The sequence below is a fragment of the Pseudonaja textilis genome, chromosome 2 (assembly GCF_049901715.1).
Source record: "Pseudonaja textilis isolate UNSWEBS1 chromosome 2, rPseTex1.2, whole genome shotgun sequence".
Lineage (NCBI taxonomy): Eukaryota > Metazoa > Chordata > Lepidosauria > Squamata > Elapidae > Pseudonaja > Pseudonaja textilis.
The window spans coordinates 213,885,933-213,898,457 of NC_141991.1; the positions used below are offsets into that span (position 1 = coordinate 213,885,933).

The 12,525-nt window shown below is 32.9% G+C and overlaps 1 protein-coding gene and 1 long non-coding RNA gene across 12 annotated transcripts in view; one reads left to right on the forward strand and one right to left on the reverse strand.

Moving 5' to 3' along the window:
* The window catches only part of LOC148127357 (uncharacterized), an 826,567-nt gene that overhangs the window by 806,647 nt on the left and 7,395 nt on the right, over window positions 1–12,525 (forward strand). The gene's annotated exons all lie outside the window — the stretch shown is intronic.
* Window positions 1–12,525, reverse strand: part of PAM (peptidylglycine alpha-amidating monooxygenase) — a 156,904-nt gene that overhangs the window by 94,245 nt on the left and 50,134 nt on the right. For all 11 annotated transcript variants that reach the window (XM_087927008.1, XM_026719558.2, XM_087927007.1 and 8 more), the window contains 2 exons: window positions 9,480–10,003; window positions 8,855–8,975 (listed from right to left, as the gene is read on the reverse strand). In XM_087927008.1, the coding sequence (XP_087783134.1) occupies window positions 8,855–8,975; window positions 9,480–9,589 (231 nt within the window). In that variant the 5' untranslated portion in view covers window positions 9,590–10,003. The remainder of the gene's footprint in view (window positions 1–8,854; window positions 8,976–9,479; window positions 10,004–12,525) is intronic.

Below are 12,525 nucleotides of genomic sequence, written 5' to 3' on the forward strand. Positions count from 1 at the left end.
TTTTCTAAATTAAAAAAAATCTAGCTGAGAAAATTATAAAACACACTTTTCTTTTAATTCCCTACCTGATAGCACCTTTGGTTACTTTTTACCTGACCAGGGTTCATACATGTTTATATGAAATCCAACTACGTATATTAATCAGTGAGAGCTAGAATTGATACTTTATGGCACTACCTTTTCGTTATGTTCAACCACACTATTAAAGCGGTTTTGAAGCAGGTAACAAGCATGCATCACATATACAATAATATTCAGCTGTTTAACTGACTGTTAAACATCCAGGTGAAGAGATGTTAAATTACACCTGCAGCCATCAGCACTGAAGTTCTGCAATGAGACTAAGCAAGCAGATATCCTTTTAGTAGGGTAAGGAAAGGCAGGCATATTGTGAGGGGCTGTAAAGCAAACAATAGCATATAATCAATCAATCCATTTTACAAAAAACTTTCCCATACAAATATTTGGAAATAAATATTTATTTTACCAAGTCAAAATCATGCTTTATTATAAACTAAATATAATTCAAAACCTTTCTGAAGATCTATACTTCATATATATTCAAGACAAAAGTGCGTCAGCCAAAATACATCTTCATTTTGTACCTTATCTCTTTTTTTACAGTAATGATGTCAAACTGTATATTCTAGGTAAAAAAATAAAATAAACTGGAAACCCCTAATGGTGTCAGGAACCATACAAATTGATCAATAAAATAATTTCTTTTTAAGTAAGTGCTGGGAAAATTACTCAAACCAGACATAGTTTAGTCACAGTCTATGTACTGTACACCAGAACACGACAACCCTGAACTGATTATTTCAATTGTCCCAGAAGACATAGCCAGCAGAAATACATTACTGTATTAGTTTTCTATAATACAATCAACTTTTACTTCTAAACAAAGGAAATATGCAAGGAGAATAATTCATGAATAATAATAACAACAATGGCAGCAGCAAGATATTTCATAACTTTAACATTAACTGTTTAATATTATGCAACTATATTCTGTAAGAACTCTGTCAATACTAAAATAAATGGCAGTTTATAAATCATGCTTCATAACGTTTTATGATATATTGTTATAATTTAATTTTATAATTTTATAGTCTCTATTGAACATTTTTAAAATTTTCTAAATCTTCAGATATTAAATTCCAATTTCCAAGTTGCTAAACCAAATTCATTTTTTTTAATAATATACATTTCCTTGGTTAAAATAATCTTTTCCTGAATTTGCTTACTTAAAATTATAAAAATGATAATATGCAAATAATTCCTCTATTACTTTTCTTACACATACTTTCAAATATAAAAATACATAGACTGATATAATTGCAATTCTTCATTATATTCTATTTCAGAGCGGTAACTTCAAGTAACTTATATGTTGTTTTCTGGTTTCCCAAGTGCATAAATAAACAATTTACTCCAGTATAATTCTGCCAAATTCATCAATTTGAAGTAAATAATTTACACGAAGAGAGAGATAACTTTAATGATTATACAAAGGCTCATTGCTCTTTATCTTTCAAACTGTCAGGGGCTGACAGTCATGCATGCTAATGGATACACTCCTATTAATACAAAAATAAATGAGCAATGAAAATGTCAATTGCTCTGCAATCTACTGTCATTATTTCATATCTTAGTCTGCAAGCAAACATTAATGGCTTAGGAGTGGTTGCAAATAACATACAAGTTGAATTGCCTAATTTCTTTAAGACACAATCACCTAAATAATTAAAACTGAATAATGAAAATGGAAATTTCTTTTTCCTTATATTTTTCTCCCTGCATTCAGCATAAAAAGTTGTTTTTAGCATCTGAAGATTGTTTTTTCCTTCAAGATTAAATTATAGGTAATATAAAGATAGTAATGGCATAGTTGCTTTAACATATTTTTATATGGTTGCCACAAAGGCAGGCAGTCTGAATAGAAAGCTCCTCAAAAGGTCTAACAACTAGGAAAAATAAATTATTGAAAATTCAAGACAAAGAGGCATACTATAGGTATCCCAAATTATGGTTATGAATGCCATATTCTCCTCCCTCCAATAAATGATTGTTACCTTTGCTCTATATGATGCTATAGATTTGGAAAAGATGGTTTATTTGGGCCTTATCACATCATCATCATCATCATCATCACCACCATCACCATCAATTTAGCTTATATAAGCAGCATGTTTATTACCAAACTTAGGTTTTCTGTGTATCAGGAAAACTATATCATGGTCATGTACAATTTAAATTCAAACAGCCAATTTCATATATTATCTCCATATAAATTAGTTTCAAAAGGATTCATTTTCCAGTTATATACTGTATATGCTTTAAAATATTACCTCTATACCCTAGATCACATCACAAGATAAAGCTGAAATGTAAAATGCAAATCATATGCTCTGAACTGACAGCAAAGAACTGTAATACAATTATAAGGTTGATGCAAGGAAATACTATTCTACCTTTCCTAGAGATATTTATATTTCCTATATTAAGAGACTTCTGTTCTAATTAATTAAACCTTTAAATTATCCCTTCATTAATGCACCAGTATACTTATCAATCTGAATTCTGTTAATATTGCACAGAGAATTGTAATAAATGCTGCAGTTTTCAGTGTGGTATTACTTTTATCAAACCACAAAAATTAAACAAAGTCTACCTAGAAGGCTAAATATGATGAAAGTTGGATTAAATTCTAAAAGGTTCATCTACAGATGTCCCTTAAAGAGATGTCCTCAGAATCTGATGAAATGATAAAAGCAGAATAATGATGTAAGCTCCATCCCTTGTAGAGATGTAGATAGTTCTGGACATCTAAATATTGCAGCTTTACAATATCAAGAATATGAATATGCTGCAAAGGCTTCCACATTCTATAGTCTTCATGCAAAGAAAGAATAGCAACTTGAGAAAGAAATTTAATAAATATGTTGAACTTGCTTCTCTTTCCATATCACATTAAACTGTGGCTAAGAAGCAGCAGAAAGCATCCAACATTTATATGTTTATCTGAAGTATACTTTGAATTAAACTCCAATCTATTATTAGCCACCAATCTTATATGCTGAGGGCAACCTTCAAATCACAATGCGATAGACTCCCACTTATTTATCAAGGTGATCCACTGGGGAGATAAGAACAAATGACTGACTTCCCATTTTCAACGTCAGCAGGAAATCAGCCACGCAGCAGCGGAAAATCAGCCATCCGTAGTGGATACTAGGAAGAGTTTAAAAGGTTTGTTTTGTTTCAAAGAAAAACTTTTTTCTTCCAGTAGCCCTCCTTAACTATCACTTTTCCTGAAACCATTAGTATCAGAAAACCATTGCTCTGGAGCAGGCTTGCTAGGTGATCAAGGAATTAAAACTCCCAATTTCCTTTCATGCCAGCAGGGCTTTTTTATAATCAATGTTTCTTACAGACAAGAATGAGAAAGCTTTATTAGTTTTCTCTCTCTCTCTTTCTCTCCAGGTGGCACTACTCAAGATTGCTTAGAAATATGTTTGTAGGGCAAACGTAGCCATAGCAAATTAAGAGTGAATGGAGACATGCAGAATGCTAAAAGATGGGGGCAGGCATGGGGCAGAACCTGAGCGTTTGAGTATGATCACATAAAACAAAATGACAGAACAAGAAGTCAACTGAGTGAAAGATAACATTTCAGTGACTTTTTTTTTTAACTAAGAAAATGTCAAAACATAATTATGGTCAGCATGAATCTACTAAATTATATCATTGCTTTGAAGATCTTTAAATGCTAAAGACCTTCACAGGTTAGCCTTGACTTAAAACTGTACCTCAGCCCCACTTTCAGTTGCTAAGCAAAAAAAGTCAGTTTTGCTCCTTTTATGACCTTTCTTGCCACAGTTGTTAAGTGAATTACTGCAGTTGTTAAGTTAGTAAAATGGCTGTTAAGGGAATCATTGCTTTCCTATTGGATTTTGCTTGACAGAAGGTTGCAAAAGGGTGATCACATGCATACAGGACACTGCAACTGTCCTAAATCCATGCCAAGCCTCCAAATTTTGATTACAGGGATGCTACAACAGACATCAGTGTGAAAAATGGTCATATATTACTTTTTTCAGTGCTATTGTAACTTTGAATGGTCACTAAATGAACGATTCTAATTTGAGGGCTATCTGTACTTCACTAGCTGTTCTTTTTCCTGAAAAATAAAAATGAATTAACTGAGAGAGGCAATTCTTTAAAAAAATTCTTAATTAGTCATCACTTCTCAAAGATATGCCACCAAAAAAATAAGATATGCAACAGGAAAGGGGAAAACAAACTGTATGTTCATGTTCGTGTTATCATGTTATTTCCTTGGAAATAAAACATGATAAAAATAACTTCTACTACTAATACTTATTTTGCTTCACAAGACCATCTACCACACCATATATTTATCACAATTCCTTACTTTATTAAAGGGCTGAGGTTAAGGTAAATAATCTAGCAAAGGATGACATTCCCAGAAAAGTGCAATCTGTTTTGGGATGACTAAGATGGCCACAACCACATTCTTTCAATCACTGCCTCTTATAAGACTCCTGTAAATCCTTCCACTTCTGAGAGGACCTGCCCTAATTATTCACAAGATTGCAGGATGTTAAAAAGTTAGCTCAAAAAAAATCACAAATTGAGATCTCAGCTTTATTAAAATGAGAGTTGTTATGTAATTCACATTTCAACTAGGCAGCACGCTCACTTAATACACCTGCAAAGTCTCTTTTATGTTTTATTTCTGGGAGAGAGAAAAACTGTCTACAGTAGAGACCGTTTTAGCTGACTATTTGCTTTACATCTTTTCCTAGCCTTTAACTTGAAACAGCTGGTTCTAATCATAGTTTCCAGGAAATGATTCTCAATAACTAGATCACTTGCTTTTCTTTTGTTTTTGAATGAGCTAACTACAATGACTCATCTCTTCTATTGCTGAATGTTTTTTGTCATGAATCTAAAGGTCCCCTGGGAAGGGGAAAAGAGGAAAAGAGGAGGAAAGAATTTCTATTAAGAGAGTTAAAGAAGCACTTCTACAATGATTCACAATACGGTCCCATGTTACTGGATGTAATGCAGAGTTTATCTATAGAACACACTTCTTACGTGTGTTATTTGAAAGTTTTCTACACTATAAAGCTCATTGTCCATGACATGGATGGAAAAGTGAGCTAACCAAGACAAACAATAGTTCTTTAATGTAAAAGATTTATATATAATGTAGCTGTTCTAAGCACAGATTTGAATGTTGAATTATCTTCACAATTTATTTTATATATATGTAACTCATGAAAGACATGCATTTGATTAATGATATTTAAATGAATGGTACAGTGGTTCAAGTATTTTAGTGTATTGTCTTACGAATATTAAGGAGAGGAAAATCACTTGTAATTGGCTCAATAATACAGGAACCAGTTTATACACCCTCATCTAATAATAATCGAGTTTGTACAAAGGATATGATGTCAAAATATCCTGCAAGTAAGTTTCCCAGCTGCTGCTAAATATTATTGTAATATGTAATATTCCAGTTGTTTTATCTGCTACATATTAACTGCCAGTTTTGATTATCAGTGGTCATCTAGTTTAAAATGACAGAGGACTAATACAGTACATCCTTGCACTTCCAGCATGTGAAGCTTACAGCTTCAGCCTTCTGTTAGTCTCAAGTCCTGAGACAGAACAGCTACTTCTATTCTGCTTGGAGAAACCTTTGAAACACAACCATAAAATCCAGTAACAAATTGTCAGTCCATTAGGTAGATCAGATCAAGAAATCAACTCTACAGGAAAGCAGCAACTACTTTTACTGAGATTGGCTAGCTTGCAATATTTGAAAAATCTTCTTCTTCTTCTTCTTCTTCTTCTTCTTCTTCTTCTTCTTCTTCTTCTTCTTCTTCTTCTTCTTCTTCTTCTTCTTCTTCTTCTTCTTCTTTTCTTCTTCTTCTTCTTCCTCTTCTTCTTCTTCCTCCTCCTCCATTATTTAAAAAAATTATATACCCTCTCATCTTTATAACCAACTTTGGTCAGCTTCCAGTCAAAGTATAAAACAAAATTATAATAAAACTGTAAATCTAAACACATTAAGAACAGCAAAAATCTGGTGCCATATAGTCATTTATCCCAGTATGTGGGAGTAAAGCTGCTACAGAAAAGGCATGCTTAGTAGTTCAGTGAATTATAGAAGTCTCTTTCTCAGATGTTTTGGAATATGACTTTGTCTTAAGTTTCAAAAAACATTCCAGCCCTTTTTGCTAGGCAATAGACCTTGCCTACCTCCATCATGATCATCTTCCTTACTCTCTCCATAAACACACAATTTTGTGAAATGTATTCATTAGCACAAGCACATTTTTTACTGTAGATTCTTTCACAAAAATAGTGAATTAAAAAAAACCACAGCATTAGTTTATAAAATCATATTGTTCAAAATGGATTTGTGATGAACTTTGTGCTTGATAATTTTAAGATTTACATTGGATACCTTAATTCTAGAATTTTAGTTCTGTCTTCAAAAGCATACCATAGGAGACTTCGACCTATTTCAGGTAGGTCTCATGTACCCCTGATAAATTTACAAATTAATTGGAACTGGCAGAACAAGGAGCTACAGACAGAACTAAGGTGACTCCATGTATCCTTAAAAGTTTCTTTATGTGTTCTAAAGTAAATATTTTTAAAAAAGGATTATTCTAAATATAACTGCAGACAGATATTGAATTAATTAAATCAACTTGTACCTGCTGCAACTCCTGTTTTCTGCACTCTAAGCACTAAAAGCTACAGGGCACAATGCTGTATGAATTTAGAGCTTATGTTGGGTACACTTCAGTCCTCAACTATGGCTTTTAAATATTTTTTAACCTGCTCCCACAAAAATATTGGCATTTATTTATTTTTACCTCACCTTTATTATTTTTCTAAATAACTCAAGGTAGTGAAAATACCTAATACTCCTTCCTCCTCCTATTTTTCTCACAAAAACACTCTGAGGTGTATTGGGCTGAGAGAAAGAGAGTGCGCCAAAGTAATCAAGATGACTTTCTGGCCTAAGACAGGAGTAGAATTCACAGACATCCAGTTTGTAGTCTGGTCCCTTAACCAAAGTGGCTCTCAGCTTGGATTGGTATAGCCTTCTGCATGAAACCAGCAACTCCTTTCTATTCTTTCTCTACCGCGATAACATTAGTGAAGATATGTGGTGACTGTTAATAAAATATGAGCCTGGGAAAAAAGGCAATGCTCAGTTTTGATTTTCTTTGGTATAAGAGAAAGGAAAAGAAAAAATTGTCAAGATTTTCAAGATTGATATTAGCCCTTTGGAATAGGCTGGATCAGAAAAATAACCCCAAAATATAGTAGAATTTTATTGATATATAGTATTATAAAGAATTTTGAAAGCTTTGCTTTAATTTTTTTCTCACACTTTTTGTTTTGCTGAGCTGTGGTCATGTTTTACTATCAGTCACCACATATCTTTTCTGTGGTCTTCAGTTCGTCCAAATTCATATTACTATTGTGGCACCACACAGATACAAAAAAGGTCACTTATTTCAGGAAATATTATTAGAAGATATAAACACCTAAGGTGCCAATAATGTAGGTTTTTCTAAACATGGCTGTTTATCACAGAAGACAACTTCTGGACTTCCTACAGGAGACCTACAACATTGTACGTCTCCTCTTTGTATTCCAATCACTTTCCTAAAATAATTTACATTACATTCACACTTAACTGTCCCTTGTTGTTCGCTCTCTGAGGAAGGCCATGAAATAGATACCACAGGGATTCTAGGACAACTACTTTATTGTGTAGAATACAACAGAATCTTAAAAGTCTAATATTTTCTGTCCATTTTATACTAAGTAAAATCAAGATAGGTTTACCTTGAGTATCTTTGCCCTGTTTCCTTTTATCTCTTCTCTTTATTATATTGTAAGATGCCCAGAATCATTGTATCAATAAGATGGGTGGCATAGAAATCCAATAAATCAATCAATGAATCTCTGATCTGAGTAATCCTTGTCCAAGTTTTTCCACAACAGCTTTTTTATAGCTTTCTCCAGATCAGCTCTAAATTCCTTAACATACTGTGTGTTTATATCAAATTCTTTTGCACTATATTTTCTTGTTTAAAATCCTTACTTACTCTTTACTATCATCTTGTATACAAATTCAGTTTCTCTACACTCCCAAGACTGTTCCATTATGGCAAGCCTCTAGAACTATGTGTCATATTTTTAGCCTTATACCTTATTACTGTCCCGTTAGCACATCTATTTTTCTGCTTAACAATTACAATACAGCAGCATAATAGTTAGTTACTTGACATGTCATTGGTTTATCTAATCAACTTTTCCAAGCTGTAACAAGATGTTTGGTAATCGTACATTTATGGGTGTTTTTTTAAAAGTTTCAGTAATATTCTGTATTAATATTCCTTTTTAAAGAACTATAAAACACTTTTTTTTTTTGCATCTCTAGGCCTAATATTATTATTTGATATGTGATGGTTGGCTATATGGGCCTGCTCAGATTACAGAGTTGATTGGAGACATACTGTAACAATTGCCTTGAGCAAATTTATGTTGACTAGAACTACTATATAAAGTGTTCAAAGTTTTTATACAGAGTTGTACAATAGAAAACAAACCCTAGAAAACAAACCCTGAAAGCAGCAACAGCAACTATAACGATAAACATGAAATCCCTATGAAATCTGTCTTGAAGTCATTGCAAATGAGATGTTCCAAATCATGCAACTCAACTCTTAATGGTTTTATTTTCTGTAGATAAATAAGGTACAAGTTAGTATTATCCATATGTTCTTACCTCTTTAGGAGTCACTCCAGGCATACGAATGTCCAGTGCAAATTCTGATAAACCTATTGGAACCAGCTGCCTGGTGCTACCAAGACATTCATTGGAATTAGATCTAGTAGCATCTTTATACCTAAAAATTAATAGAAAATTTGAACATTATAATGACACTTGCTATTTAAATGTATTTGTATTGGCTTGTAAGATTTATCATGGTGTACTATAAATTCCTGCTACTATTTTCAAACTTCCAAAGTATCCCTTTTACTAGCAAAATGAATGTGATCAGTTCACATAATAACTAATATATTATTGCCATGTACACGTGTACAGATTACCATGTACAGATGAAAAGGAGAAAGGTATCATTTGAGAGGCAAGTTTACCAATTATTTAAATTGTGATCTGTTAGCTAATCAAGTTAACGTTATAAATGTGCTAATAAATAAATTTTATGTTGAAATAATACATTAGTCAATTACAACACATTTACACATAATGCATTACCATGCCAACTAAATTCTTCCAAATGAATTTATTGTTGTTTACCATTAGAGGCTATTGTTTAAAACGTGTAACATTTATCAAAATTGATTCTGAAGTGATAAATAACACAAAATGTGTCTAAATCACTCACCTCTTAAAGACGGAAAGAGGGCTTCTGAAAGCCCAACAGCTGTTTTGAAAAATAAGGAACAATATTAGCAAGTTGTTAACAAGGCCAGCCATGTCCACCCTGCTGTTCATGACCCTATTATGGCAGCAGGGAAAGGGCAGTGCAGCTTTATCGGCTGTGATCCTGACAATTAGGCCTTGGCACAACTATCCATGTTCTTCTTCATTATGATGTTCTCTGCAGGCATCCTATAGCATTTGACAGACCATCTGTCTCAGAAGGTGATATTCTTTAAATCAGAAAGATGTACTAATACTGTCCTGTCTTCATTTGAAGTGGCAGAAATTGGGGGTGAAATTGTAGTTGGTATTAAATAGATATTTCCTTTGGAGTACTTTTGTCCAATGAAAAATAAGCAGGAATCACTGTTCCAGAGTTTTCTTAAGTCTGCTGTCAAATCTCCAGACTCTCTTGTCAGTCCATTCCACAGTGAAAAAAACTCCTAGCGACATCACAGAAAACCTAGGTCACTCATGATTCAAAACCTGTAAAAATAGAAGCAATGGATGACTAACATGTTATGTATTTAGTTCTTAGGAAATCTTAGGAAATTGCTATTAAAGCTTTTTCAGACGTTAGGTATTTTACAAGCTTCATCTCAACTCACAAAAAGTTTTATAAGATTTGCTGACCTACTTCTGCATCTTTAAATGTTGCATAGCAATTTTCACAAGTCTGAGGTGTGAACATGTCTATCTATTTAGGGCTATTTGTATAAGTATGTACAAACATTTTTGTGAATGCTGTAAGCAAACATAGCAATATTAGTCGATTAAATTCCCCCAAGCATTCAAGTGACAGGATTTATAAAACTAAAGTGTACTCAGTTCTAACTCTCTTCTTCAGAAAAATCTGTATGGTGAATTTGAAATGAAGCATATTTTCCCCAACTTTTTCTATTTTGTACAGTTTAAAGCATGGATATGCTTAGCATCCTACATATAATATTTAAAAAAATAGAATTTAAGAAAAAATGGGTGAGTGTCTATTCTTCCAACTTAGAAGCTAAAAAGCAGGCAGCATATAGCCATAATGCCTTACAGATTTTTAGGCTATAATTGTGCAAATGCTTTCAGCAAATTAAGCTGCGGGAGCTGAGTCTCTCTAGTTTCTAAATATCCATTATTTTCTTTATATTTCCCTTGGCCCATTTCATTTCAATTTATGATACAGTATGTTCATACTTTGCTGTTATTTCTACTACAGCAATTACTTGGCACTCAAAAAAGCTAACATGTACATTATTCCTAGAAAAATAGAAATATTCAAAATAGCTAGTATTTAATGAATACCATCTCAATTTTATGTAAAATATTTTATTAACTGTCCAACTAGAATTATAAACATGATCTTGAAATATGCTTTCCACGCTCATAGAGTAATATCTGCTTATGATTATATACTCAATTTTAACTAACAAATAAACATATTAAAAACACAAACATAACGTGCAAAAGATTTTTTTAAAAACCACACACCAAGGTTAAGTTTCATTAACAGTGGTTTTATTATTTATGAAATGCCTGAATTATATTAGGCAATAGGCTGAACAGGTAACAACAAATATTTTTCAGGGAAACTTTGCAAGAAGTGAAATAGAAAAGAATAAAAGGAAACAAGAGAAAATAAGGAATATAGTATAATCACAAAGTTTCATGATGCTTTTAGTTAATTAGACCTGTGCTTTGGCTTAGTTTTGTGCTAAGACATGCTTCTGACAGAAACATCAGAAAAAAGAAGAAACAGGAATAAAGTCAAGCAGAAAGCCCAGACAACTATTTTGATTTTTTTAGAAGTCAACACTGCACATTAAGGGCTGAATAAGCACTAAGAGGAAAGACATCTGAAATAGAGCCCCAGGGCTCTGCCAGTCCTTTGAAAAAGGTGCTTCTTAATCCACAGAAGAGCATACCAAGCATCTCTTTCTGAATCATTCAACTGCACTGGAAGCGGCTCTAGGCTGTTTCTCCATACACGTGCATGGCTAGCCACTTTTTTTGCTTTGCATCTTTCCCAGAAAAACAAACTGACGTCACTTTTAATGTGCTTGTGGAGACAATACCTCAGTATTAGGAATAAAAAAAATTACCCCTAAATGAATTTCATCAGGTTTTCTTCCATCATTTGTTCCTAGCTACTGTTTTAGATATTTTTCTGCAACGGTCTGTTCATATTTGGAAGTATATATAGCTAGCCCGCATCCTTTCCATTTATATTAATTAGGAAGTCAGTTCCAGTAAATACTGCATCAACAATTAGCATTTTAATAATAGGCATTTATTTCTTTTAAAAAAACTGTCCTAAATATATGAATTTCTATATGACACTTTTGAATCAACACTGAACTGCAAACCACAGAGCTAAACTCTGTTCCAAACTGCATTTTAATTTGAGGATTTAATTTGGGAAGTGTGCATTAGAGTCCCTTTTTAAGGGAGAGGGGTGGTATAGAAATGTGAGAATGAATGAATGAATGAATGAACGAACGAACGAATGAATGAATAAATGAATGAATGAATTTTTGAAATGGTCTTTCCTAGGCCTATTTATATACACCATCTATACATTTTCCATCCCTTCACTTATGAAGATGAAACTAACAGTAACTTTTAAAAGCATATTTTCTGCTTATTGGTGCACTGTAAACCTGTAACCTTTAATTTCTCTTGAGAGAATTCCAGAGTGCGCAAAGAGCTTTTGAATGGCTATGCAGTGTTGCAGATTGCTCATATAGTAAAAGTAATAAAATTATACTGCCATGTGCATGTTATATTCCATTGCCCAAACCATACATATTCAAGAACTGATCCATCTAACAAGAGCACAATGCTGATTAACAAGATAGCAAGTCTCTCATGACATATTTGAGTTTTAGCAGACCACAATGAAATCACTCAGGTATGACATACATGTCAAAAAGTAATGGAGTTATATTTTGCTTTTCAATATATTGCTTAAGAAATTGGCAAAGTGGCTCTATGAAAGTAATATATTTTAGTTAGTTGAT